This window comes from Tribolium madens, unplaced genomic scaffold, assembly GCF_015345945.1.
Source record: "Tribolium madens isolate multiple individuals breed KSU strain unplaced genomic scaffold, Tmad_KSU_1.1 Scaffold_71;HRSCAF=194;Tcas5.2_LG6, whole genome shotgun sequence".
In the NCBI taxonomy this organism is placed as follows: Eukaryota; Metazoa; Arthropoda; class Insecta; order Coleoptera; family Tenebrionidae; genus Tribolium; species Tribolium madens.
The window spans coordinates 6,532,234-6,559,982 of record NW_025401041.1 but is presented as its reverse complement, the minus strand read 5'-3'; the positions used below and the strand labels follow the sequence as shown (position 1 = coordinate 6,559,982).

Below are 27,749 nucleotides of genomic sequence, written 5' to 3'. Positions count from 1 at the left end.
CTATTTTTTTAGTTAAAACTGAAAACAATAAAATTCTGTTTCAAATGATTTTAAAAGTAGAATTTTTTTGGCCTACAATTTTTTACTCTGAATAAATTTTCTCTCAGTTAATAATAATTATTATATCATTCCAAACACAAACTTTGTCTATTTTTCAATATAAAAAAATTAAAATAAAAAAAAACACCCGTTATTAATAATAGAAAAACAATTTTTGTTGTGAATGCGTTTCTTATTCAGAGAAGTAATGAATTTTATGTAACGAATAAGAATCTTATTAAATTAATGGAATTTTTGTGAAAATACGGTGTTATAATTTTAGGAAACTATTTTTTTATTAGTTAAAACTGAAAACAACAAAATTCTGTTTCATATGATTTCAAAGTAGAATTTTTTTGGCCTCCAATTTTTTACTCTGGATAAATTTTCTCTCAGTTAATAATAATTATTATATCATTCCAAACACAAAGTTTGTTTATTTTTTTAGTTTTGTTTTTATGAACTTTTTCTTATGATAGTGGCAGGTTTTAATAACGGGAAAAAAATTTTGCTCAAAATAAGTTTCTCTCTTACAGAAATAGAAGGTTTTTAAAAACGTATAAAAATCTTAGATTAATGTAACTTTTTTATATAACATTTCACAAAAATACGTTATTACAGCTCAAGGTAAATAATAGAACTTTACTACGTAAGTTTGTTTAATCTTATGATTATTTTATAGAAAAAAAAACTTTATTTTAATTGTTTTAGGTTTTTCTTGTAACTTAATGTTCAAAGTTCATCATTATGGTCATCCACTTACGTATTTTCAAATTGTTGATAATTTTGAAAGTATTTAACTAATAAGAAAGTATGGAAACTGGACTCTTTTTTCTTGTTTCTTTATTACACAGTGCGAATTAGTTTAATAAAAATCCGTCTCTGTCCCGCGGTCGAAACGGTATTTATATCGGCATAAAATCTAGAGAAGTTTTCTGCGACACTTAACCCAACTTATCCATTACCGCTGATGTAAAAACATGTCGCATTACCATTTCGAGCGAACGGCGGGAATAAAAATCATAAATCCTCTAGTTTAACCACCGTCGACTCTTATTTTCCTAATTAGAATTTCTTTTCATTACTGTCCGGACATTTATTAGAAGCTTACGGTCGCATAATTAATATGCGACTTTTGTCACGAAGAAATTTCTTTTGCAGAAGTCACACGCTCGACGAACGTCTACTTTTCTGCAGCGATGTCGTCCAAGTCCGACAAGTTCGATTTCATCCCGGAAGTCCCAAAAATACACACATTGTGGTCCTTACATCAGATAACACACTTCGGTACAAAAACCCAAAAAAATTGACAAAAAATAAAAATTAAACGTTTCAGGTTGTACAATATTGAGAATGCAAGTGCCTTAAGTTTGTCAAAAATCACAATTGGGGAAACTCCAATCGGGGTCTTCCCCGGAACGAAAACATCCTATTTAGCTGCTTTCGGCGAAGTAGGCGTTGATTTCGATTTTGGCCAACCCGAAATCAACTCTGATCCTAAAACTATTTTCAATGATGAGACCAAAAAGGACTTACTGTGGCCTGTTTATGTTTTAAGAGGTGATGGAAGTGTCTATAGTGTCATAATCCCGCTAGACCAAAAGTAAGTCACTTGATCGGCATTCAGGCAAGTCAGAAATGGAGTTTTTAGGGCCAAACCGGAAGTTAAAGGTCCGATTTTGCAAAACACGTCCGAGGGGAATCCCCGTGAGGAAGCCTGCGCGATTATTTGTATGAATATTAATCCGGAAGTGGTCTGCATAGCCAACTCGAATGGTACAATATATCATTCGATTTTACTACCGCCGGACTTTGAAACTGGGAATTGTCACAAAGAGTTGCTCTGTTTCGAAAGTATTGAACTCGAATTAGGACTTTCGACTACAACAGATGACAATAGCTATACTTGTCCTATTTTTTTGCATAAAGATGAGTCGAAATCAGGCCGGTATTGTGCCACACACTCGGCTGGTATCCATTTAGTTACAATAGGGTGTCTTAAAGACCTTCAGGGGTACATAAATGGGCAAAATGGTGAGTGACCTTGAACTGTGTCATTAATTCTAAATTTTGAAACTCTCAGAAGACCAATCAATGGATGAGATTTTTAATTCCGAAAGTAAAGCCGAGTATTTAGTTTGTACCAAAACCTCAAATTCGGAAAAAACCAATCCGGTTATAGGTTTTTCCTTGTATTATGAGCCCACCTCTTTGATCGCCATCTTGGCAGATGGGAATTTAGTCACTTTAGGGATTTTGACAGCAGAAGTGTTGCCCAAAATCGAGGATTTGGCACTTGGAGATAAGCAAGAAACTAATTCACCTTTGAAAAAAATGTTGAGGGAACCTTTTGATATCAATATTCAAAAATTGCTCAAAAGATCCTCAAATCAGCCAATTCTGAAGTTGGGAGGTGACGGCAAACACAGTCAGAAGGAGTGTCACGAGGTTGGTAATCCTGTCACTACAATGTGTGTCAAAAATTTTTGCAAAGCTGTTACAAAGGGCGTCTCAAGTCTTCCGCGAATACTTTGAAAACCACACCAGGGCTCGTGAAGAAATCGAGAAGAGGGTCAAAGCCCTCCAAATGATGAAAGACTTCCAATTGAAGCAAATCCAGAGGATGATCGCTGAGAAACACGATCTTCAATCAAAAGCAGAAAATTTAGCCGAGAAATACGAAGATATTAAAGACAAACAAGACGAGATAATGAAGAGATGTGAGAAAATGTTGGTTTTGGTGAGCCAGAAGAAAACCGAGCCTTCGGATGCCGAGAAGGAGTATTTGAAGGAGTTGGAACAGTACATGGAGAAGATCGAGAAGTATAAAAAGTCGATTGAGAAGTTGAAGATGAAGGTAAACTATCAGAAGATACAGATTGCGAATTGGAAGGCGCAAGAGGGTAAGAAAGTTTCGGCTTTGAGTGAAACGCATTCAGTTACAATTAAAAACAACTTGAAGGAAACGTAAGTGTCTTGTTTTTATTGAGCAAACTCTTGATTTTTTTATGTTACAGGAGTGAAAAAATCACCGAAATGGTCAAGGAAATAAACGAGTACAAGGAGCGCCTCAAACTGAAATAATTGTTTTGTATTAAACTTCAAATTAAATTTTGAGAAGTTGTTTTATTTTTTTTACTTTTGTGAACTAAAAAAAAACGATTGAAAAACTAAAAAAAATTGTTTTATTGCGTATTATTACAGTTCCTATAGTTTTAAAATATTGATTTCGGCCCTCTGACGGGCCACGTCGCAACTTTTCGGTTCCAAAACCGGTCTCGAGATGGCGCTACTCGAATCAGTGCTCCATGAGTGGTCCGAAAAAATATTTACTGATCTTATTCTCATCCTCAGTGAGGAAAAATTCGCGTCCATGTTTGACGAATTCTTTCATCGTGACCACTCCGTCGCCATCTTCATCCATGCTTCGGAAGGCCAAAATGGCGTCTTCTTCTTGAAGCCCTAAACATTGGAAAAATAACTTAAATTCGTCTTCGGAGATCTCGCCCGACTGGTCTTTATCAAGGGCGCGGAATAGGTAAGGGAGGAAGGAGTGGGCCCTTCGGACCAAATGCTTATCGTTGATCACGTGATGCATGTCTTCGAGGAACTGCTCGACGGTGACCAAATTGTAAGGGCTGATGGGCCCCCAGCGTTTCTCCCACAAGTCCTACAAAGTAGTTTTAGCACGAGTTGCATACTTATTTTTTTCTACTAACTTTGAGCAAATTCTGGAATTCGTGTGTATGTTTCTCGCTCAAATGCCCCAATTTGATGAACCTTTCGGCTAGTAATTTAAAGTCGTCGTAGGAGATGACTCCGTCTTTATTTACGTCTAGGATTCCGTGGAAAGTTCGGATTTTGCGGCGCCAAAACTGTGTCTCCCCCTGTAATAAAAAAATTGGTACTTGTTTTGGGTCAGAATACAAAAATTACTCTGTGTCCTGGGGGTTCTAAGTCGCTGTCGGATTCCGATGAGCTGGATATGTTTTTGGTTTTTTGGACATGGCCTAAACCACCAGCCGGTGCTTGGAGGTTGGAATGGGGGCGGATGGTGGCGGCGAGAGGGGTGGCACATCGGCAAATATTGATCTAAAATAAAGAAAAAAAAATATATAATATTGCGGAGTAAAATTAAATCGAGTTTTTCTGCTCCATTGTTTTTTAATAAAAAAATTACTAAAACTATTTTTCATTCGGAACAGTTTTAAAGGATTGTTTAGCACATTGATTTTTTAAAATAGAAGAACAATTGTCCTACTTTGAAATTGTTTAATTGAACGGTTGGTTTTTCAAAGTGCATACAAAATTGTCGATAATTTTTTGCAGACTATTTCCCCAATAAAATTTACAAAAACAATATTTTCATTATGAGAAATTAAAAAACAATTGTCTGAAAAAAATTGTCATTCAAATCTTTAAAATTTCTGAAATTCATCCAATCAGATTCGCGATGATTTAGCACACGGACAAATTATCGAAAATTTGCACATGTACTGAATCTGATTGGATGAATTTCAGGAATTTGAAAGATTTAATTGGCTCAAATTTTGCGAGCGTCACTATTGTTTACTTAATTAAACTTTAAATTAATTTTCTGTGAAGTCGTCATTTATTTTTAATTAGAATTTTGATGTTGAATTATTTATTTTCTTATGAATTATGGTAGAATCGTAAAATTCTTCCACAGATGAGTCTTGGTTTCTCAAAATGAGACTAAAATTCTCAATAAATAATACGTATTTGTGGTGTTTTCAATCGCTTTGGCTCAATTTTAAACCGGGAATCAACCTGAATCAAAGTATTTCAACCAAATACTTGCTTGAATAAGAGTTTTCTTTCAAAATAAAGAAATTTGAGCTATTTTCAATTCAATTTTTCTCGATTTTAATACAGAATTAATTCGAAATTAATGTATTTTATAAAAATAATTGCTTTAATCTCAATTTTAGGCTAAAATAAAGTAATTTGTGATATTTTCAATCAGTTTGGCTCAATTTTAAGCCGGAAATCAACCTGAATCAAAGTATTTCAACAAAATAATAGCGTGAATAAGAGTTTCTTCTAAAATTTAGAAGATTTAGATTTCTAAATTTAGAAAAATTTTAAAATTGTCGGCTTACACTAAATTAAAAGCCCTTTAACTTATTTTTTTTAATTTTTGAAATTTCAAATTTTGAAATTTTTGAAAATAAAAATTCTACGTCTGTCGTTTTTTAAAATCACCCTATATAAAAACGGATTTTATGTATGAAATTCTTGCTGATTGATTTTATTATGACTTTTTGATCAGTTTTTGTGAAAAACAAACAAGATTTTTTGTAAAATCGTTTTTTCAAGTTTTTAGAGCAAATAAATTAGTAGAACTAAACCTTTTTCCTAATCACATTAAAGAATTTGTACTTTTCTAATACGTTTTCAGTTAAGAAATTTGTTCAATCTTCAACTGTAGAGCAAATTGAGAAAAAACATAGCTAATGTGTATGTTGACAATAAAAAGAAAATATAAAATGAAATATTTCCGCCGTTATTTAAGATTAGAAAAAGTATAATACATATTAAACTCGTAAGAAATGGCCATTTTCACTCAAATAAATTACTACCTTTCTCACTCGTTGGGAAAATAATATACTATTTTCCTATTAATTTAAACGTGTCGAAAACTTTAAAAACTAAGTAGCATTTTTTATAGAATTTGAACTGCTACGTATTTCATAACAAATAAAAACAAATTTGTAATTACTTGAAAATTGCAGGTGATTACTTCTAGTTAGTACCCCGTATAACAAAAAAACAAAAAATATCAATAACTTTAAATAACAAACTCACCCTGTTTCCAAAAGTCTGGAAACGATTTTATTCTGGCGAAACTATCTATTTTTTGGGGCAAATAAATTTATAGGTGTGCAATGGCTATAAAAATGCTATTCAAAAAAAATATTGAATATTATTTGTTTATACTTACGAGATAAACATAGTAACATTTTTTTTAATGGAAACTAACCACATTTTTTTTTTTTTTGGACAACGAGCTTGTTACAAGAATCGTTGCCATGCAAAAATTTTTTTGTAAACATCACACTTTTTTGTTAAAAAAATGTTCGACTTACAAGAATTAAAGAATTTTATTTGAGTAAACTACCAGTTTTTTTTGAAAATAAATTAATAAATGTTTAAAGGTTGTAAAGGAGCAATGCCAAAATATTTTTTATTTTAATTAATTGTTTAAACTTTTGAGATTACCATACTAATAAGTTTTTTCTTAAATAAAAACGGTTTTTTATTTATTGTTTTGCAAACATATGTTTATGCATTTTATAAATGTACAAAAATATTTATTGAAAATGTTACAATTTACGTTAAAAAATTATAAACTTCAACCCCCCACATTTCAATATTTTAAAGTTATGCTCTCTCATAATTATTAAATAAAATGAAGCCAAGTGTATCACCTGCTTCCGGTCCCACTTCCCTCCTCCCTATCAAATTTATCTAAATGCATTTTTAGAAAGTGGCCCATTTAAAACCTTGACCCCGAAACCGTCCAAATATTTACCTGTACTTTCCCTTTTTCCTCAAAACCACCACCCGACAATGGTCACGTGTCTCCAAACTAAATCAAAAGGTCAATATTGAATCATTGACACGAAAAATGTGATAAAAATTGATAAACACGACTCGTTGTGTATTGTTTGTAAATAAAACAATGCGTCTCGATGCACGCAATGACCCCAACACCTACGTCACGTCTAAATAGGCCACTAATTAACCATTCCCAAAATGGTAATAGCCTTGCTGTGGTAATTAACCATTTTTTTCAACTTACCACATTTTTGGGGCGTTTTAAGACACACACACTTCTTGTACACTTTACAACACTTCTTAATACGGAGAACGCCATCACTGCTGGCTATCTGGAAGTCAATTTGGTTCTGGTTTAGGTCAAACTATGGGCCGTATAATCAACAAGTTGTCTTTTTTTCACATCGAGACTGTCTCTGTCCTTTTATTTTCTTGTATGGGTACCCTCATCTGACCAATGGGAGAGTGGAAGTGGTGTTTGGTACCGATTCGAAGAAGCCGAAGACAGACAATATTGGCTTTTAAAACGGCATTAAATAAGAAATGATCAAAACATCGTTATTTATGTTTGGGTTATCTGATGGTGATAAGGTGCATTAATTAGTGTGTTTTGAAGTTTGGAGGATAAGGAAGTTTTAGAACGATTGAGGGAAAAAATTGTGAAGATTAGGAGTATTTTTAGTGCAGAAAAATTACTTTATCGCCCAGATATAAACAAGAAAAATTTTGGTCAACACAGTAATTTCTGTTTTTTTTTTCTCTCCTAAATAAATTTGTTTCCACTTTATTTCACAAAATTTACCTTGATTTGTCTATAATTGGTAAAATACATCAAATTATGAAATTATCTATGAGATGCAAACACATTTTATTATCTCAATAAATAAAAACAAGATTTAATTGTATTGAAGGGTTGTACGAGTAGCTTGTTTTCTGCCCAAAAACAATTATATCTTTTCGCTCTATACTTATAAAACGATCTTTAGAAAAAAAGAAAATAGTTTTTAGTGCACAGAGCATTGTTTTATACTTTTATAAAAAATTCATCAAATTTTTTTAAAATTAGAAAATATACCAGATGTATAACAAGTATGGAACCAAGGGTTTTTTTTTGTAAACTAACCACTTTACTAGAAAAATAATTAGTGTAGCGTAAAGTAAAATTAAAATGTGACCGTTTATCAAGAATAACATTTTTCGAAATTTCTTTTAGTTTTCGAGTATTGTAAAAAAATGTTAATGGCAACCCACCATATTTAATTTTAATAAAAAAAAATATTATTTTAAAATGACCTCTAATTAAATAAAATTGTTTTTTAGCCAGTACTTTAAAAAAAAAAAATAGAAAATATACCAGGTGAATAACAAGTAGGGAAGCAAGCGTTTTTTTCGTAAACTAACACTTTACGAAAAAAAATATTAGTATAGCGTAAAGTACAATTAAAAAGGTGACCGTTTATCAAGAATAACATTTTTCGAAATTTCATTTAGTTTTCGAGTATTGTAAAAAAAAAAATTAATGCCAACCCACCATAATAATTTTTTTAATTAAAATTATTACTTAAAAATGACCTCTAATTAAATAAAATTGGTTTTTGGCCACTACTTTTTTTATAAATGGTTAGTTGCGTTGCGTTAATTAAAAAAATTATCATGGTGGGTTGGCAATTAAAAAAAAATATTTTTTTCTAAAACTCAAAAACTAAAAAAAATTCGAAAAATGTTATTCTTGATAAATGGTCACATAATAATTGTACTTTACGCGACACCATTTTTTTTTTGTTAAATGGTTAGTTTACGAAAAAATGCCTGGTTCCATACTTTTTATTCAACCGATAGAAACCAATTTCAAAAAAAATAATAGTAAAAAAAGGAAATATCAAAAAAAAACATTTTTTTTGTAAATGACTAGAAAATCTGTTGGCAACACTGAGTTATTGCCAGTCTTTCTATTAATTACATGAGTCTTTCAATGACGGCAACCTCTCAAAAATTAATGAAAATTGCGTACAAGATTATTAAGATTTTAAACTTGTTGCCAACATGACAACAAAAATCACAGTCATTTGCGAAATCAGTTATTATTTACATCGTTGAAATGGTCTTTATTTTTGTCAAGTTGGTATTTTATAAATTTTAGGGATATAACAATCAACAACATTAACTGATATTAAATTTTACTCGTTTAAGTAGAAAAAAATAAATTTATTTTGAGCCCATTTCCCAATGCATTTTGTCTGCTAAAGTCAATTATGAAGTTGGCATTTGTGGTCAGGTCAGGTGTAACAACCAAACAACAATTATTACTTTTTATGTTTATTATAATTTTTATTTCTAATACAAAAATAAGTCTTTTATGTTATAAAATGGCGTTATGTGCTGACGTCACATGTGTGTTAAACATGGCTTGACTGCTGAAGCCCTTCTCACACACCGGACATACATGACCTAATTCCTTTTTTACATCTTTATTATGTTGTTTCATGTGTTGTTGCAACCTGTATTGTGTAAAACAGGCATAAGAACACGACTCACACTGAAACGGTTTATAACCTACAACGAGATATGTTTTTTTTTCGAAATAAAACCAGAATTTACAAACCGGAATGTCTTTGTAAATGTGAAGTTAGCAACGATTTTAATTTAAACGCTTTGTGACAGTAGTGACACTCAAAGGGTCTGACGTCACTATGTGCAGCATTCGTATGTTCCGTCAGATGGCTCTTCTGCTTGAATGCTTTACCACACTCGGTGCACAAAAACGGTTTTTCCCCTAAAAAATAATAATTATAATAAAAAATAATAATAACAATGACAATAACCTGCATGTTTCCGTAAATGTAATTTAAGTTCCGAAGGCCGACAAAACCGTTTTTCGCAAATATGGCACACTTCCGGTCGCCCTGTATGCAACTTCATGTGTGTATTTAAAGCACTGTTTTGGGCAAACCTCTAAACAACATTTCTAATTATTCTAAAACTACTAACAATGAAATTACTTTTCCGCACACGGAACAAATGAACGGTTTTTCGCCCGTATGTGTCCGCTCGTGTTGAATCAAAGTAGCCCTGTCTTTGTGGGGCTTCCCACAGAAGTGACATTTATGGGGGTTGTCCTTTTTGTGCAGTTTCAAGTGTGTTTTCAACCCTGATTCAGTCCTACAAACCCCAAATGTCAAAAGTAACGCTCAAGCCTACTAGACTCACTTCAATTCTTTTGTACAAAAATAACAAATGTGGGTTTTAAGGGTACCGTTTTTTTCGTGTAGTTGACTGTTGTGTATTGGGAGGCTCCTGACCCTTTTATTACATATTTGACAAAATTTTCGCTGCGTTAGGGCTCTAAAAACATCGATTGTAATTTGACAAGTGATCAGGGCCAACTTACATGTCGTTATTTTTGGAGTGTTTTGTGCTGTAATGCCACTGCAAGGCCGAATAACTGGTGAATTTATTGGTGCAAAAACAGCACAGAATCGTCCTAAGCCCTAAAACAAACTTAATAACAAAAAAAAACGGTGATATAACCCACCAGCGTGTGTTTTCAAGTGTTCTATGAAATATTTTTTTGCAATTGTTTTATCACAGAAAGGGCACACTTCAACCACGGGTTTGTGATTACTTTGGTGGTCCCCCAAATTATCAACAATTTGGTTACAAGTGTGACACCAATTATCGCGCACATCTCTAAAAGTGTTAATTAATTTCAGTCAATAAATTGGGGAAAAATACTTGTGTTTCATTGACATGTGGCCTGAAAGGGCCCTAAGCGAGATGAAGACATAATTACAAACAGTGCATGTAAAAGTGGCCCCATTCTGTCTTTCCTGGTATTCAAATATCACTTTTTCCACCTCCTCCACTGAAATTTTCTCAAGGTGCGATTTGTTCTTCTCTTCGGACTCACTCTCGTCGCAATTGTCTTCAATATCAAACTCTTCTTCTTTGAATTTGACCGAATTTTCTTCAATCTCTTTCAGCAAAATCTCGTGACTTTTTTTACATTTTTCCTGAAAAGTGTAACACTTTTCTAGGGTGCTCTCGCATTGGGAGCACACACAAGACGCGATTTTTTCATCCCTAATCCACTGAAAGTCCAAATCGGAGATTTTAATTCAAGATTTGACGAAAAAGACTCCTAACCTCAAAATTCGTTAGAGATGTGTACATTGTCGCTAAGGGATCCTCGTGTGTTACATGTTTCATGTTGGTGCTAAAACCCAGACACACCCTGCATTTATTTAACATATTTAAGAGATAAAAAGCAAAAATAGAAATTATATAACATATGACCTTGATAAAGGACAAGCAAACGTAAACAATGAAATTGTCAAAAGTCAACGTCAGGTGGCGCTCTAATCGAATTATTGATTAATTTCGAAAATAGAAATTTTAATTGAAATAAATCGATTTTTATCCTTCTTTTCTTAAGCAAATTAAACTCAAATGCGATCAAGTGAATTGAAATGTTGGTCAAGGTTGTCATACCGGGTGGACCACGAAATTGTCAAAAAACTGTTACAAGATGGCGCCTTGTTAAAGAAATAAAAAAGATTTCTACAACTGATACGAATTAAGAAAATATTTTTTTTTATCCGTTATTAAAGTAGGGAAATAAATTTTTAAGCAATCGATCCACTAATAAATGTCTCCTGTCCGTTCTATTTTAGTCTTCGTGTTTTGGAATAGTGGTGTTTCATTATTAAAAAAATCAATCAAAACTTAATTGAAATGAAAAATTTTACTAAGTTATAGGTGATTAACGGATTAAAGGTTAAATAATTAATCTTTTTAAATCACCCTGTATTGCGGTTCAATTTAAAGCTGTAATAAAAGTAAAAATCTAAAGTTTTCATCAGAGTAACCTATGATATTAAAACTAAGTTTGCACCACTGAATAATTCCAAATTAATTCCGATAATTCTAAAAAATTCAACGTGATTTTCAAAAGAAATTATCTCCAGAATTCCAGTAATTTAAGAAAAAATTCGGTATTTCCAGTAATCCAAAAATAATTTTTATAATTACAAATAATTTCAAGCAATTTTGAATGAATTCCAAAAATTTGTACAATTAATTTTAGACTTATCAGCTTCTCGGGTTTTCAAATTAAATTTTAGAATCATTCAGAAAAAAAAACTTTTTTTTAGATTTAGTGCTAAAGCTAGCATTTTTTTAATCAACTATTTTTGAGACCTTTTATATACTGATATAAGATTTTTCTCGTCAATTACTATAATTAAGAAATTTTAAATCACCCTGTATTGCGGTTCAATTTAAAGCTTTAATAAAAGTCAAAAATCTAAAGTTTTCATCAGATATTAAAACTAAGTTTGCACCACGGAATAATTCCAAATTAATTCCGATAATTCTAAAAATTCAACGTGATTTTCAAAAGAAATTATCTCCAGAATTCCAGTAATTTAAGAAAAAATTCAGTATTTCCAGTAATCCAAAAATAATTTTTATAATTACAAATAATTTCAAGCAATTTTGAATGAATTCCAAAAATTTGTACAATTAAAAACTTTTTTTTAGATTTAGTGCTAAAGCTAGCATTTTTTTAATAAACTATTTTTGAGACATTTTATATACTGATATAAGATTTTTTTCGTCAGTTACTATAATTAAGACATTTTAAATCACCCTGTATTGCGGTTCAATTTAAAGCTCTAATAAATGTCAAAACTATAAAGTTTTCTTCAGAGTAACCTATGATATTAAAACTAAGTTTGCACCACTGAATTAAATAGAGGCAGAAGATATGACATTCTTGAATTTAAAAATCAGACGCCATTTTGATTGCAAATATAAATGAATCAAGAATGAAATCTGTTTTAATAACTAAAGTTTACTTAAAATTACTCAAACTGTCAAAAGTTAAGTTGGCAGTTTTGACGAAATAATTGACAAATTTGTAATAAGATTTAAAAATATGTAAAGTTTGAAGTTATTTGATATTCTGTTTTTTTTTATTTATTCACAGCATTTCGAAACTAACATTAGCTTGAAATATCTTTTAGTAGCAAACACTGAGGCTAAAATAACTTACACAACAAAAACAACTTTGTTTGAATGAGATATTATTCGAGAATTAATTAATTAATTAAGAATTTTAAAAAATAGCTTAGAAATGCACGAAATGACGTCATTTAAAATTAATTTAACTGTTTTGAAGTAGGTATAAGAAAAAAAATAATTTAAAATAAATTATCCCGGCGCATCCACCAAAATTGTTTTTTTTTTAATTTCCAAAAAATTTTTGTTTTTTTGTTTATTATTTTATTGTTATTATTCTTACCTGTGGGTGCTTGTCCCTTACCGCCTCCCCACTAAATAAATCAGTCGGCGTTGCGCCGTAGCGCACCCGCTGGCAAAATCAATACAGCCCCAGTGTAAGCGTGCACTCGAAAATGTCCCAGCGCGTCGGAGCCCGGGCCTCGGCCCCCTAGTGATGCTTGTTTGCGTGCGAGTGCTAGCGCTGCTGTGCCTCGTGGGGGCGCAGCGGCCCAACTTGGACGCCCGCCGCCACGACGTCTACATCGCCGGATTTTTCCCCTTCGGCAAGGGCGTCGAGAACTCGGAGACAGGTACCCGACTCGTCGCACACAGCCCCCATTTCCTAACCAAATTTTTAGGCCGCGGAGTGATGCCGAGCGTCAAATTAGCCTTGGACCATGTCAACGACCACTCGATCCTCAGCAATTACCGGCTGCACATGTGGTGGAATGATACGATGGTGAGTGGGGGCGAAGGGGGCGAAAGGGGCGCCACATGGGGTCGGGAAGACAGTTGCGGCGGATTTCGATTCAAAGTCCGTTCGCTGCATTCCCAGCCCGGTGTTGTGTCGAGACAACAAGGGGGCACTGTTTACACCGGAAGAGGAAATTGCGCAAACAGGAAGGGCTGATTGGGGTTGTGCTTCGGGTTTTTGTAGGGCAAGGTCAAAGGTTTATAAATTAGAAACAAGGGTGGACTTCAGTCTTTCATTTGCTTTATTAATAATGAAAAGGACTACGTACTTTCACCTGTAATTTTGATCTAATTTTAGACAAGAGAAAAAAATATTTTAAAAAATTATTTTCCCGGCGCATCCACCAAAATTGAGCGAATATTTTTGCAAAATAAATATTTTTGAGTTTAATTTTTACACAACATTAAGTTTAAACTAGGGAAGTGACTCCAATACTTGTTTGTCAACTGTTTACTATTATTCCTTAGTAATTTTAAATAAAATATAGCTTTTAGTAATTTTTGTCATTGAAAATGTGTTACCAGATCAAGACTTTAAATGTTTGTCACTCAAAACAGTACATGTTTGATTATTATTATCATTAATAATTATTTATTTGAGCAGGAATTAAGAAAAAACTTAGTCTATAAATAATTAAATTGTTTTAATTTAATGGGAATACTATCCCGGCGCATCCACCAAAATTCATTTTTAAACATTGTTTTTAAATCTAGTATTTAATTTTTAACATCGAATTTATAGAAAAGTGACTCTAATATGCGTTTACGAAATGCTACTGTTTAATAATTTGAAAAAAATTAAATATTTTTGAAAGTTTCCTTATAAATGCTTTCGTACTAAAACTTTTTTTGTTATTCAATGCAACAAATGTTTTATTACGAATAAAAAGAACAAATCATCCAATGGAATTACAAAAACTAACGCAAAATAGAACAAAATCGTCACAACAAACGCGAAATAAAAAAAAAATATTTTCAAAAATGGTCTTGTATTTTTGAACAAAGTTTACATAATGGAAGATTTTATTGAATTATTCCCCACATTTAGTACATTTCGATACCAAGTATAGGAAGCTATGACTCGTAAAAAGTGTTTTCAGGAAGGGCTTGAAAAAAATATGTACAATTCCAATTCCAGAAAAAATACCGAAATTCCAGTAATTCTAAAAAAAAATTAATTCCAAAATAATTCCTGTAATTCCAAATCAATTCCGATGATTCTAAAAAAATTCAACGTGATTTTCAAAAGAAATTTTCTCCAAAATTCCAGTAATCCACAAATAATTTTTATAATTACAAATTTCAAGCAATTTTGATTGAATTCCAAATTTGTACAATTAATTTTAGACTTAACAGCTTTTCGGGTTTTCAAATTAAGTTTTAGAATAATTCAGAAAAAACCCTTTTTTTAGATTTAGTGCTAAACCTACCATTTTTTTAATTAAAATTAATGTTTTTATTTTTAAGACATATACTGATATAAGAAGATTTTTTCGTCAATTACTATAATTAAGAAATTTTTAATTTTTTAATCCCTGCGCATCCACCAAAATTCAATTTTCAAATGTAGTTTTTAATTTTTAATATCGAATTTATAGAAAAGTGACTCTCATATGCATTTACGAAGTGTAACTGTTTAATAATTTGAAAAAAATGAAATATTTTTGAAAGTTTTCTTATAAATGTGGCTGCTTTCATTCTAAAACTTGAGACTTTTTTTGTTATTCAATGCAAAAAAATGTTTTATTACAAATAAAAACAACTAATTATTTAATAGAGTTACAAAATTGTCATAACTAACCCGAAATAAAAAAATATATAAAAATGGTACTTTTGAACAAAGTTTACAGAATAGGAGATTTTATTGAATTATTCCCACCATTTAGTATATTTCGATACCAATTATACGAAGCTATGACTCGGAAAAAGGGTTTTCAGGAGGGGCTGTTAACCTGAAAAAAATATGTACAACTAATTCCAATTCCAGAAAAAAATTACCGAAATTCCAGTATATCTAAAAAAAATCATCGAAATTCTTGTAAAAAATTACCGAAAACAAAGAATTACGATGGATTATTTTTTAATAATCCATCATAATTCATTGTTTTCAAATTAATTTCTATATTTCCAAATCAGTTCTTGTAATTTCAACTTAATTTTTCAATTTCAAAATAATTCCTGTAATTCCAATTTAATTCCGATGATTTAAAAAAATTCAAAGTTATTTTCAAAAGAAATAATTATCTCCAGAATTCCAGTAATTCAGAAATAATTCCGGCAATTTCAAACAATCCAAAGAGAATTTTAATAATTAATTTTCTATTTTTCTTAATGTTTCTTTTTCTACTCTGTAATTTTTTAGTTTATAACTAACACTAAAATAACACAAATTATTTTTACTGCGATCTTTAGCATCTTTATTTTTAATCAACTTCTATTTTGTTTTTTTATGTCTTTTATGTTTAATTTGCTGACCAAAAATGGAAACAATATTTTTTTAACTTCTATTGAATTACTCTTCTATTTATTTGTTGCTTTTTGTAAACTTTACAATCTTGTAGTTTTTGTGTTTTGTAATGAATTTTCCCGGCGCATCCACCAAAATTTACAATATCTTGTCGAAGACACAAAAAAATGTAAAATGTGCATGATTTTATTCACGAATTTGTAAGAAAATTTCAAAACCTTGTACAACGAAACTTTAGAGAATTTTAAAAAAAACTTGCTTTGCACCCCCAATCTACGTCATTTCTCCAATGACCTACCCCGATTACGCCTCAATCCGCCCTTAATAAAATTATTTTTGGCAATAATCCCAATCTTTGTTTGTCACTCTTGCCAACAAAACAACCTTCCTGTTTACGTTCCATTTTTGGCGTCACTTAAATCGATTTCTCTCTCAATCTCCCCCTAACTGTCCCATTTTCCAGTGCAACGCCGCCGTGGGGGTCAAAGCCTTCTTCGACATGATGCACAGCGGCCCCCACAAGCTCATGCTTTTCGGGGCTGCTTGTACACACGTCACCGACCCCATCGCCAAAGCGTCCAAACACTGGCATCTGACACAAGTATTTGAATTTCCCGCCCAAAAAACAATTTTTACAAGAATTTTTTCAGCTGTCGTATGCCGACACGCATCCTATGTTTACCAAAGACAATTTCCCGAATTTTTTCCGAATTGTTCCGTCGGAAAACGCCTTCAATTCGCCAAGACTGTCACTTTTGAAAGAGTTTAATTGGACGAGAGTGGGGACGATTTACCAGAACGAACCGAGATACTCGCTTGCGCACAACAGGTAACGAGGGGAATCCCCGAAGGGCTATTTCACGCGGGAAAATTTCAGGTTGGTGGCCGAGTTGGACACTTTGTCTTTTTCGGTCGCAGAAACACAGAGTTTTACAAATGAAGTCACCACAGCACTGAGTAAACTCAAAGAAAAGGATACGAGGATTATTTTAGGGAATTTTAACGAAAGGTGGGCCCGAATGATTTTCTGTGAGGCTTACAAACTGGAAATGTATGGCCGGAAGTACCAATGGATCATCATGGGGACGTATGGTCATTACTGGTGGCGGAAAAACGACAGTGACAGTAACTGTACTTTGGAAGAGATCGAGACGGCCTTGGAACAGACTCTCCTTACCGATTTGCTCCCTCTGTCGACGAGCGGCGAAATCACAATTTCGGGCATTGTGAGTATTACTGTAGTAGCCATTTATTTTATTACAAAGTTGGCACCCCTAGCCCAACACCTCTAGTGTGTGTGTTGTGTCTGTTGGCAGCAAAAGTTACTAAATTGTCTATAATTGTGACAGGCACTTATATTCAGTGTTGCCAGGTTTGGTCAAAATTTCACCAGATTTGATGATTTGGTAAAAACTTTTGTGAAAATTCTAATATCTGGTGATTTTTTGAAAATGCAAAAAAAATTGTTTTCTAGGATTTTCCACGTCTTCAACCAGAAACTTGATTATTTCGTATTTTTTTTTTTTTTTCAAAAAAGGCGAAAAACCACCAAATTGGTTAAAAATAGTTCTGTTTGTTTTTTTTTACAAGATTTTACTAAACAGGATCGCAAATGCCAATTTATTTTTGTAGTAGAAACACAATTATTTCGTAAAATTTCGTTGAAAACCAAACCAAAAACGGCGTTATTTTTGCTTTTTTCAAGTGTTTAAATATGTTTCTGAGATAAAACAAGAAAATTCTAAAAATTTTGTTGAAACAGCAAAATTAAATGGAAATTGATATTATTTTTAGCTTTTAGATTCACAAAATCTTGTCCAAACACGCTTAAAAATCACAAAAACAATTGATATTAGTGTTATTTTGTTTGTTTCACTTGATTTCACTGATTTTTGAGCAAAATAAAACAAAAATAAGCCGAGAATTTTTTAAAGCACGTTTTTAGGATTTGTTGCAAGATTTCTCTAAAACGAACTAAAAAATCACCAAATTAAGTCAAAAATTACATTAATTTCGCTATTTTTGAGCGATTTTGTATGTTTTTTTAGATAGAAAGGGAATTATTTCGCAAAATTGCTTAAAAACAAGCCAAAAAAACGCAGAATTAGGCCGAAAAATGATATAATTGCTTCGTTTTTCGAATGTGCAAGCAGATTTTTAAGCTGAAAACTCTGTTTTTTAGCGATAGTTTGCCATAGCGTGTCAAAAATCACTAAATTGTTACAAAAAAGTTTATATTATGATATTTTTACCTAACTCTTAAGCTTTAACTTCATTATTTCGTCAAATTTTCTTGAAGAAAAAATAATGGAAAACCACCAAATTGGTTAAAAATAGTTCTATTTGTTTTTTACAAGATATTACCAAACAGAGTGGAAAGTGACAACTTATTTTAGTTTTTTCGAATGCTTTTTCCGCTAGAAACACAATTATTTTGCAAAATTTTGACAAAAACAAGCCACAAAGTAGCCCAAAAACCACGTTTTTCGTCGTTGTCGAGTGTTTAAGGATGTTTTTGAAAGATAAAAACACAAAAAGTTCGAAATATTGCATTGAAATAGGCAAACAACTTAAAAATTAAATCGAAATTGATATCATTTTTTAGCTTTTTTCACTCGATTTTTGCGCAAAATAAGACAAAAATAAGCTGAGAAACCACAAACTTAGTCCGAAAATGCTTTTTTTAAGTACGTTTTTGTGGTAAAATCTCAGATTTTTCACTAGTTTTCGCTAAAGAAAACTAAAAAATCAAGAAAATAAGTCCAGAATTACATAATTTTTGCACTTCTCTAGCATTTTAGCACGTTTTTCAGCTAGTATCGCAATTATTTCGCAAAATTTAGTTGAAAACAAGCCGAAAATCACAGAATCAAGCGGATTTTTAAGCTGAAAACTGCGTTTTTTCGTGAGATTTTGCCATACAAATCGTAATCTGGTGAAAATTTGGCGAATTTTTCAATTAGGATCTGGTGATTTTTTTGATGTGGCAACACTGAGTATTCTAACTAGAGATGGGAACATCGAAAAATATATCGAATAAGAAATCATCGATGTAATAATATATATCGCCACAAAACATCGATACTTAAAAAAATTGATGTTTTTTGTTGAAAAAAAAATCATTTACCAATTTTTCAATAATAAATTTTTGGAACATAAAAAATACAAATACAAATAATTCTTGCACAAATACAAACTACAAACACAAAACTTAACCACCTACATCACTTCATCATCGTCAATTTTGTTAAAAAACATCGAATTTTCCATACATCGAATTTAAATTTCATCGAATGAAATTTTAAAATTAAACAAAATAAACATAATTAAAAATAATTAACTGAACTAATTTCGATGTATCGAAGTAAAATCGATGTATTTGACCAATATTCGATGTTTGAAACAACTTTTTAGAAATTTACACAGGGAAGTGATCACTCTGAATTGACTGCGATTTAAATACATCCATTTTTGGCAGTGTGATACTTACTTAGTTTCTTTTTCAAAATTTGTTGTCATGTGTTGTTGTTTTCTTTTTTTTCATACTTAATATACTACAAATGTGTTTAAAACAAAAATTCCTAAATTGGGCAACTATGTGATTCCCCAGACCGCCGACGAGTACAATATGGAGTACGACTCGCGCCGTGGCAGCGAATACTCCCGTTTCCATGGCTACACCTACGACGGCATCTGGGCTGTAGCCCTCGCCATCAAGAACGTAGCCCACCGGATCCGCGTCATCAAGCGTAATTTGACAGTTAGTGACTTCCGGTACCATGACCCCATCTGGGAGAAACTCTTCCTGGACGCTTTACGCAACACAAGTTTCGAAGGAGTGACAGGTCCAGTCCGTTTCTATGACAACGAACGCAAAGCCAGTATTTTACTGAAACAGTTTCAAGACGGCCAGGAGATCAAAGTTGGCGAGTACAGTGCTGCCACCCAACATCTCGATCTGACCCTAGGCGCGCCACTCAAATGGATCGGAAAGTAATTTATTGTTGTTACGTTGGCAATTCTATGATTTTTTTCTTTTAGACACCCTCCCAAAGACAGGACTTTGCTCATAATCGAGCACACGAGGGTCAATAAAACCGTCTATGCCATTTTGGCCACATTGGCCGTTTGTGGCATTATTATGGCCACCGTTTTTCTCGCCTTCAATATCAAGTATCGCAATCAGCGCTATATCAAAATGTCCAGTCCACAACTCAACAATCTGATTATCATTGGGTGTATACTCACGTACACGAGTATCGTGTTTTTGGGTTTGGACTCGGGGTTAAGTAGTATTGAGGCCTTTCCGTATATTTGTACAGCGAGGGTTTGGACGCTAATGGCGGGGTTTTCACTCGCCTTCGGTGCGATGTTCAGTAAAACGTGGCGAGTGCATTCGATTTTTACCGATGTTAAGCTCAACAAAAAAATTATTAAAGATTATAAACTCTTTATGGTCGTTGGTGTGTTGCTGTTCATTGATTTGGTGATTATGACCACGTGGCAGTTTGCTGACCCGTTTTACAGGGAGACCAAGCAACTGGAACCTTACGTGAGTAGCGCACGAGGAACATACACATTTTTTCTACTACTTCACTTTTCAAATTTTTACTAAATTTTCTTGCATTAGCTTTTAATTTAGTGTCTTCACTTTTTGGTCTTTCGCTCTTTGACATTTGCATTTTTATTGTATCTTTTTTTTTTTTGTTTTAAATGTTTATTGAAGTCATGTTTGTGTGATTGTTATTATTTCCATTTCTTGAGTTTTATTTAGTCTTATTTTTTATTTGGTTAATTATTAAAATTTAAAGTCAATTGTTTTCTTTTTATCATTGATTGTTTTTTCTTTTTTTTTCTTTCCTTTTTTATCTTTTCTTCCTAGCTTTCGCACGAGAAACATTCACATTTTTTCTTCTACTTCTTTTTTGGTACCACTTTTTGAAATTTTCACTAAWTTTTTTATGTATTTAGTTTTTTTATTTCTTTCACCAGCCTTTAATTTAATTAATTTAATTAGGAATTGTTGTGAAGTTTGGTAATGTCTTAATTTTAAAAGTCAAAATTTGATCTAGTCGCCTAGATCGCACATGATGACGTCGCGTTCTATGTCTATTAGAGAATTAAAATGGAGGCAAATTAGAAAAAAATTGTTTTCAATATTCTTACCATTTTGTCAAATTTCGGGTAGGACACTTGAAAAAATCTTGAGAACTCATTTRGAGGTTACGCACAATGACAGTTGAATTTTCCAACGCCTTCTGAATAACACTGCTACGCGTTACCAACTGACGCAAAATTCACTAAACATTTTTAAATAACAATTATGTCTATTTTTTGTTCTGTTATTGTTTTCTCCGGGTTTAATTACATATTTTGCTTTTTTTGTAATTACATCTCTTTCAGGCGGCAAATTTTTACTAAATTTTCTTGCATTTAGTGCCTTCACTTTTTGGTCTTTTGCTCATTGACATTTCCATTTTTATTGTATCTTTTTTTTGTTTTAAATGTTTATTGAAGTCATGTTTGTGTGATTGTTATTATTTCAATTTTTTGAGTTTTATTTGGTTTTATTTTTTATTTGCTTTATTATTAAAATTTAAAGTCAACTCTTTTTTTCTTTCAAGTTTTCTTTTTATCATTGATTGTTTTTTCTTTTTTTTTTCTTCCTTTCTTTATCTTTTCTTCCTAGCTTTCGCACGAGAAACATTCACATTTTTTCTTCCACTTCTTTTTTGGTACCACTTTCTGAAATTTTCGCTAAATTTTCGATGTATTTAGTTTTTTTTATTTCTCTCACAAGCCTTTAATTTAATTCAGTGTCTCTTGCTCTGTAGTATTTCTATTTTTATTGCTTTTTTTTGTAGATGTTTATTGTAGTCATTATCAATAAAATTTAAACTCAACTTTTTTCCTTTCATTGTGTGTTTTTTTTTTGTTTATTATTCCTAGCTTTTTTCCTTTTTAGCCGCACCCTTCGAGCGAGGACATCTTCATCATCCCCGAGAACGAATACTGCGCCTCGCAACACATGACCATCTTCGTCGGCTTAATCTACGTCTACAAGGGCATCCTCATGGTAACTCTCCCCTTTTTAATGCCCCCTCAAAGTCCGATTTTCTCAGATTTTCGGGGCCTTTCTGGCCTGGGAGACCCGTCACGTGTCCATCCCAGCCCTGAACGACAGCCGCCACGTGGGCCTCTCCGTCTACAACGTCGCCATAATGTGCATATGTGGCGCTGCCGTTGCCCTCGTCCTCGACCACCAAGACGCCCTCTTCCTAATCATAGGAGTCTTTGTACTATTCTGCACCACTGCCACTTTATGGTTAGTTTTCGTACCGAAAATGGTCGAATTGAAGCGAAACCCGGGAGGCTCGATTGACAAGAGGATACGAGCCACGCTGAGACCGATGTCCAAGACTCGAAGGGATTCGAGCGTCTCCGAACTCGAGACCAAGCTCAAAGATGTTAAAGCGCTCAATTCCAAGTATAGGAAGACATTACTTGATAAGGAGTCTGAGCTTCAGGTGGGGTTTTAGAATGTTAAGGTGAGCTATGATTTGGTGTTTTTTTTGGTAGATGTTGATAAGGAGGCTTGGGAATGAAGCGAAGGAAATATTAGACTCCAGGACCGACTCGATGAGTGATACGAATAGACTTTCGGTGCCTCTCTTGAGGAAGGAGGCTCCAAGTGCGACAGAGACGAGCGATATTACCTCGCTGTGCAGTCTCAGCTCGCAGGATTTTGCCTCACTCCATCGAGCAGACAGCCAAAAGCGAGTATCTCCAATTTTTTTTATTATCTTCTCTTTTTCCTTTTTGTTTAAAATTAGCTTGAGATCAAATTTTAATTGTTTTATTAGTGTATCTTGTAATTTTGTTTGTGTTTAATAATTTTCTGTTTGTTACGTAGTACAGTTGCGGAATTAAAATTTCGGGCAGTATTGTCATTTTCATAACGTAAACTCTGAAACAACCTCATCTTTTACTCTTGTCATGTTTTCATGTTTATGTGATTTTGTCATTTTCAAAAATAGTGATTTGTCTCAGCAGATCAAAACGATGATTTAATTACACTTATTAGGCTATTCTCTAAAAATTTGCTACAGTCTATAAGTTGGTATATTCCATAGCTAATAGAGCTCTGTATATGATTTTTTAAAGTCCTTATGGAATTGTATCAAAATTGGTATTCTCTAAGCGTCTATGTAAACATTCGAGTTATAGCGCTGTAATTACCCTAAAGTCTGTTTTTTTTATTAAATGGAAATGTCAAACAGTCCCTAATAAATTCATTCATGGTAATTTTAATAAAGGAAGTTGGTAGTTCCAGTTTTTGATTTAATTAAAAAAATGTCATTAAACGTCAGCAAAAAAATCGTCTAAGAAAATTTAGAGATAAAAACACCAAAACGGGAACAAATTGGATTTCGCGAACAATTTTTGAAAATTTGAAGACAAAAAGTGTGCAGGCAAAAGTCATAAAAAGATCACCGCTAAAATTTGGACGCAATTTGTAATGCAGGTTTGCTAAACATTCTCTAATTTTTAGTAAGAAATTGATGAGAATACAACATAAACATGAAAGACAAAGAACGCAATTAACTCTGGTTGCACTGTTTTTGAAGAACGAGTTGAAAAAGTAACAATTTTTTGCCGATTTTCATAAAACGTGCTTGTATCTTTTGCAAAATAACTTTTTTCTGAATAGACACCCTTTTTTATTAAAGTTTTAGAAGTAAGAAGCTCATTTTTGTTCACAACCTTCTTTCTTCTTCATTTAACAACAAATATATTGTAATTAGTGCAAAAATTGTTGCGATCCTTCACTGAATTATGTACCTATTATTAACTATACACGAAACCAATAATTATAAGAGAACAAAAATTAGGCGAAATACGGAGAGAAGAACTTATAATAAATTATTGAGGATTGACATTATTACTATGTGACAATATATCGTTATAGAGACTATAAGTCTTTACGGTCACCAATTTTCTCGCCATAACTTTATAGAGACTTTAAACTTATAGAATTTTAAGTATAGAAAAATACTTCCTTAGAGAATTCGATTTTTACTTATAGTCGATAGCTTAAAGAGTTATAGCGCTATAGCAGGTGTTTTTTTTTTACAGAATAGCACCATTAGTTCAATTAATACATTTCCTAAAACAGTAAAAAAAAATAAGTTTCATTGTCAAATGCCAGTCATGATGAAGTTTACAGTGAACTTTTTAAAGAGACAGAAAAATAGTGCCCGAAATTTTAATTCCGCAACTGTACAGGGTGCTGCATTTTGGATGACCGAAACTAAGATGTTTAGCCAAAAACGAGTGATACATTCTGGGGCTCAATTTTTGAGAAAATAATATTGGTTAAAACCGCATCCCGCTATCGCCTTTTGTTTTCGAGTTACAGACAAAAGTTGACATTTTGGAGAAATCTAAAAAAAAACATATCTTCGTTATTATAGAAGATACGGATTTGAAATAAAGACATTATAGAGGCACTTTTTTATGTAGAATTTAATAATGTAGTTAACAATTTTTTTCAGTTATTAGTTTAGCCGTAATAAGATAAACTTGTATTTTTTTAAATAGAAATCATAGGCGGCTATGGCAATTTTGAAAAGCTTATTTTTTTCTGATCTCAAAAATATATATTTGTAACAAAATATTTTTTTATAACTATACTTAAAAAGTGAAATACATATTTTGTTTGATAATAGTTGGCCATGGAAAAACTATTTCACTCCAAATGTGTAAATAATAATCAATAAGAGTTTTGTGAACTGTAAAATAGATGAACAAATAGATAAGATTATAAAAATTTAAAAAATACGAACAGATATGCAAGCGCCTCAGAACAAAATTATTACATATTTTAAAAAAATCCAAAAATAGGAAAAACAAATGTGTCAACAGTCAACATAATTAGAAAAAACATTTTTTTGATGATCTAATGGAGGTAGGATAACATTTCAGATAGACGGAATTTGGGTATTTGAATAGCCATATCGTCATTTTTGTCTCATATAAAATATATTTTATTGAAGAATTAAAGCGACTTTTTTTTACAACACTCTATGTATTACTAGAAGTTGCAATGGTAATGTTAGCTTGTTTAAAAACAAAGAAATGTTATTAGTCGCCAATAAGTTGATTTACAATTTATTTTGCATCTTTTCCATTACTTAGTACTTTGAAAACTCTTTCATTAGTGACACTGGTTGAGTAATATAGTTTAAATCTTTTTAGTTGACGATGCAACATTTTTTCATGGCCAACTGCGAACAAAAATCAAAGATAATTTTTTGCTAAAAATGTATTATAATAATTTGTTACAAATATATATATTTTAGATAAGAAAAAACAAGCTTTTTAAAAATAACATAGCCATCTATGATTCCCATTTAAAAAAATAAAAGTTTAGTTTATTACGGCTAAACAAACAACTGAAAAAAATTGTTAACTACATTATTAAATTCTACGTAAAAAAGTGCCTGTATAATGTCTTTGTTTCAAATCTGTGTCTTCTATAATAACGAAGATATGAATTTTTTTAGATTTTGCTAAAATGTCAATTTTTGTCTATAAGTCGAAAACAAAAGACGATAGCGGGATGTGGTTTTAACCAATATTATTTTCTCGAAAAATGAGCCCCAGAATGTATTACTCGTTATTAGCTAAACCTCTTAGTTTCGGAGATTCCCTATTCGGACATCCAAAATGCAGCACCCTGTACATATTTGGGTACGTTAACAGTCTAGTGTATTTTCTGTTTTTCATGTTGGTGACAAGTAGAGTACATTAAAAAAAAACAAGTTTCAGAAGACCAGTCTTGAAGCACGAATTCAAGTTTCAAAAAGAGAGAGTCTAAAGAATGAGTGCTTCTAACTCTTATGAAACGAATTTTTTTACTATTTTTAGTAGTTTGCCCTCTTATTGTCATTTTTAAACAAAAACTTTTACTTTAACCGATTTAGGAATTGTTGTGACGTTTGGTAATGTCTTAATTTTAAAAGTCAAAATTTGATCTAGTCGCCTAGATCGCACATGATGACGTCGCGTTCTTTACTATGTCTATTAGAGAATTAAAATGGAGACAAATTAGAAAAAATTGTTTACAATATTCTTACCATTTTGTCAAATTTCGGGTAGGACACTTGAAAAAATCTTGAGAACTCATTTCGAGGTTACGCACAATGACAGTTGAATTTACCAACGCCTTCTGAATAAGTGAATAACACTGCTACGCGTTACCAACCGACGCAAAATTCCCTAAACATTTTTTAATAACAATTATGCCTATTTTTTATTATTTCAATCTATCTTTTTGCTTTTTTGTGATTACATCTCTTTCAGGCGGAAAAAAAGTCCGGTCTGTGAGTCCCCCAGACTCGAACCAAACGCACAACCCCAGCCCGACCCCAAACCCACTCAAAACGGCGACGTGCCCCCTCAACCCGAAGCCCCCCCTCCACGCATCGACTTATCCCCCGAGCCCAAACGCCCTAACCGAACCCCCGAGAAGCGTCGCATGAGCATGCGGACGGAAATCCCCGAACACGACGAAATCTGCCACCGACGTGTCAGCGTCCCCAGCAATCGCACCACTCCCAAGAAGAAGCCCGAGTGCGGGACTCACGTCGTGGCCAAAAGCGAGCTCTGGGACACCGGGAGTCAACACCGCTGCATGAAAGGCCACCAGAAGAACCGCGTGAGTATTTCGCAGGAGGAGGAGGACGCGCATATGCACAGATCGGTCTCGGAGCGCAACCGCCACTCCCAGAAGAGGGAAAAGTCGCCGGTGGCGAAAAAAGACGTGAATATATGCAACCAGCAGTGCAACAAGTTGGGGTACTTCCAATCCACGCCGAATGTGGCGGCTTTGAAGACGGCGGCGTGTCCGCCGAAGAGGGACAAGTCCATGTACAACGCCACCTCCGAGAGCGAGCTCCTAGACAGGGAGATTTTGCCCATCTTTCAGAAATTACTAACAGAGAGGAATAAGAGCCAACATAACATTGATTACTCGTTCGGGCGGTCGTGTCCGAACATTTCAATCAAGTGCGACATTGTAGAGTATTTGTAAGAGTGTCAACAAGCCTAAGAACTAGTACCGCTTTTTATACTAGGTGTTTGAACTAAGGAACACTCGGTGTTATGACAGACTTATAACAATCGATAAGATCTCCTCATGGTTGTGTTAACGTTAGAGCTCTATGTTGTACAATTCTAAATCTTAGATTATTAATGTTAACTATAATAAATAAAGAACTAAAACACAATATCAGCTGTTTTTGTTGTTTTTTCTACTTTGCGTTCGTACTAAGGTCCATTACGAAACTGTTTTGGGTTTCGTAATGAAGAAAAACACTGCTATAAAAATTATACTAAAAAGAGGGAAATTTAGTCTTATAATGTTGGCGACCTAATCGAACTGTCAGTGTCAATCGGCCTAACGCAAATGAAATTATGCAAATACGAAATTTTTGCTGTTTGGTTTAATTAATCATCGCAAAAAATATTCAGAATTAACATTATGATCATAGTGGTGCTTACGCATACCTTTAGGTCATAGGACAAAATAAAATAAAAGGTAGAGTTCATAGAAACCAAAAAGGATGCGCAGAGACGAAAACACGTCGCGGACGAATCCATTCGTAAATATAGGGGAGTTCTAATATCAGCTGAGAGCAGTGGCGTGTATTCGCACTTATTTATTTGAAGAAAACAAATAATCCATATACTGTAATGAAAATATTTTATTACTTTGTTAATAAATAACATTTTTAAGGCATTTGTTCTTTTATAAATTGCAATACTCAGTAACCATTTGAGAAAGTTATTAGAAATTGTTCAACAAGGTTCAAATTATTATCAAAATAAAGTCCATTTCCAAACC

The 27,749-nt window shown here is 32.7% G+C and overlaps 4 protein-coding genes across 5 annotated transcripts in view; 2 read left to right on the top strand and 2 right to left on the bottom strand.

Moving 5' to 3' along the window:
• Positions 1–3,164, top strand: part of LOC123008627 (nuclear pore complex protein Nup88) — a 53,714-nt gene extending 50,550 nt beyond the window's left edge. Inside the window, exons 3-8 of one of the 2 annotated variants that reach the window (XM_044404543.1) lie at positions 1,201–1,326; positions 1,376–1,642; positions 1,691–2,073; positions 2,126–2,487; positions 2,534–3,006; positions 3,057–3,164. In XM_044404543.1, coding sequence (XP_044260478.1) covers positions 1,201–1,326; positions 1,376–1,642; positions 1,691–2,073; positions 2,126–2,487; positions 2,534–3,006; positions 3,057–3,123 — 1,678 coding nt within the window. In that variant the 3' untranslated portion in view covers positions 3,124–3,164. Of the gene's footprint in view, positions 1–1,200; positions 1,327–1,375; positions 1,643–1,690; positions 2,074–2,122; positions 2,488–2,533; positions 3,007–3,056 lie in introns of both variants that reach the window. The other variant, XM_044404542.1, reaches the window with a different exon arrangement.
• Positions 3,165–3,206: 42 nt separating this feature from the next.
• On the bottom strand, positions 3,207–7,117 carry LOC123008628 (sarcoplasmic calcium-binding protein). The gene is made up of 4 exons (XM_044404545.1): positions 6,866–7,117; positions 3,976–4,131; positions 3,759–3,926; positions 3,207–3,709 (listed from the first exon to the last, which is right to left on the bottom strand). Exons 1-4 carry the CDS (start codon positions 6,938–6,940, stop codon positions 3,338–3,340), a joined length of 771 nt encoding a protein of 256 aa, XP_044260480.1. The 5' UTR covers positions 6,941–7,117; the 3' UTR covers positions 3,207–3,337.
• Positions 7,118–8,927: 1,810 nt separating this feature from the next.
• On the bottom strand, positions 8,928–11,473 carry LOC123008745 (zinc finger protein 501-like). The gene is made up of 9 exons (XM_044404740.1): positions 10,765–11,473; positions 10,354–10,709; positions 10,154–10,308; positions 10,010–10,109; positions 9,829–9,963; positions 9,621–9,780; positions 9,444–9,573; positions 9,224–9,394; positions 8,928–9,174 (listed from the first exon to the last, which is right to left on the bottom strand). The coding sequence occupies exons 1-9, from the start codon at positions 10,867–10,869 to the stop codon at positions 8,981–8,983; spliced, it is 1,506 nt and encodes a 501-aa protein (XP_044260675.1). The 5' UTR covers positions 10,870–11,473; the 3' UTR covers positions 8,928–8,980.
• Positions 11,474–13,004: 1,531 nt separating this feature from the next.
• LOC123009000 (gamma-aminobutyric acid type B receptor subunit 2) lies at positions 13,005–27,109 on the top strand. Its single transcript, XM_044405089.1, has 11 exons — positions 13,005–13,211; positions 13,260–13,360; positions 16,305–16,442; positions 16,492–16,670; positions 16,719–17,067; positions 19,452–19,834; positions 19,883–20,393; positions 21,807–21,917; positions 21,964–22,368; positions 22,421–22,617; positions 26,207–27,109. The coding sequence occupies exons 1-11, from the start codon at positions 13,076–13,078 to the stop codon at positions 26,934–26,936; spliced, it is 3,240 nt and encodes a 1,079-aa protein (XP_044261024.1). The 5' UTR covers positions 13,005–13,075; the 3' UTR covers positions 26,937–27,109.
• Positions 27,110–27,749: the final 640 nt, after the last annotated feature.

What these genes read in the sequence shown, in the direction of transcription:
- LOC123008628 (XM_044404545.1), bottom strand. Translation starts at nt 6,940, where the DNA reads ATGGCGTTCTCCGTATTAAGAAGTGTTGTAAAGTGTACAAGAAGTGTG. An exon ending in TAAAACGCCCCAAAAATGTG is followed by an intron (nt 4,132 to 6,865) that starts GTAAGTTGAAAA and finishes TCTTTATTTTAG; the next exon opens with ATCAATATTTGCCGATGTGC. An exon ending in TAGAACCCCCAGGACACAGA is followed by an intron (nt 3,927 to 3,975) that starts GTAATTTTTGTA and finishes TTTTTATTACAG; the next exon opens with GGGGAGACACAGTTTTGGCG.
- LOC123008745 (XM_044404740.1), bottom strand. Translation starts at nt 10,869, where the DNA reads ATGTTAAATAAATGCAGGGTGTGTCTGGGTTTTAGCACCAACATGAAA. An exon ending in CACTCCAAAAATAACGACAT is followed by an intron (nt 9,964 to 10,009) that starts GTAAGTTGGCCC and finishes CGATGTTTTTAG; the next exon opens with AGCCCTAACGCAGCGAAAAT. An exon ending in ACATTTACGGAAACATGCAG is followed by an intron (nt 9,395 to 9,443) that starts GTTATTGTCATT and finishes ATTATTTTTTAG; the next exon opens with GGGAAAAACCGTTTTTGTGC.
- LOC123009000 (XM_044405089.1), top strand. Translation starts at nt 13,076, where the DNA reads ATGCTTGTTTGCGTGCGAGTGCTAGCGCTGCTGTGCCTCGTGGGGGCG. An exon ending in AACACTGGCATCTGACACAA is followed by an intron (nt 16,443 to 16,491) that starts GTATTTGAATTT and finishes GAATTTTTTCAG; the next exon opens with CTGTCGTATGCCGACACGCA. An exon ending in AAATCACAATTTCGGGCATT is followed by an intron (nt 17,068 to 19,451) that starts GTGAGTATTACT and finishes GTGATTCCCCAG; the next exon opens with ACCGCCGACGAGTACAATAT.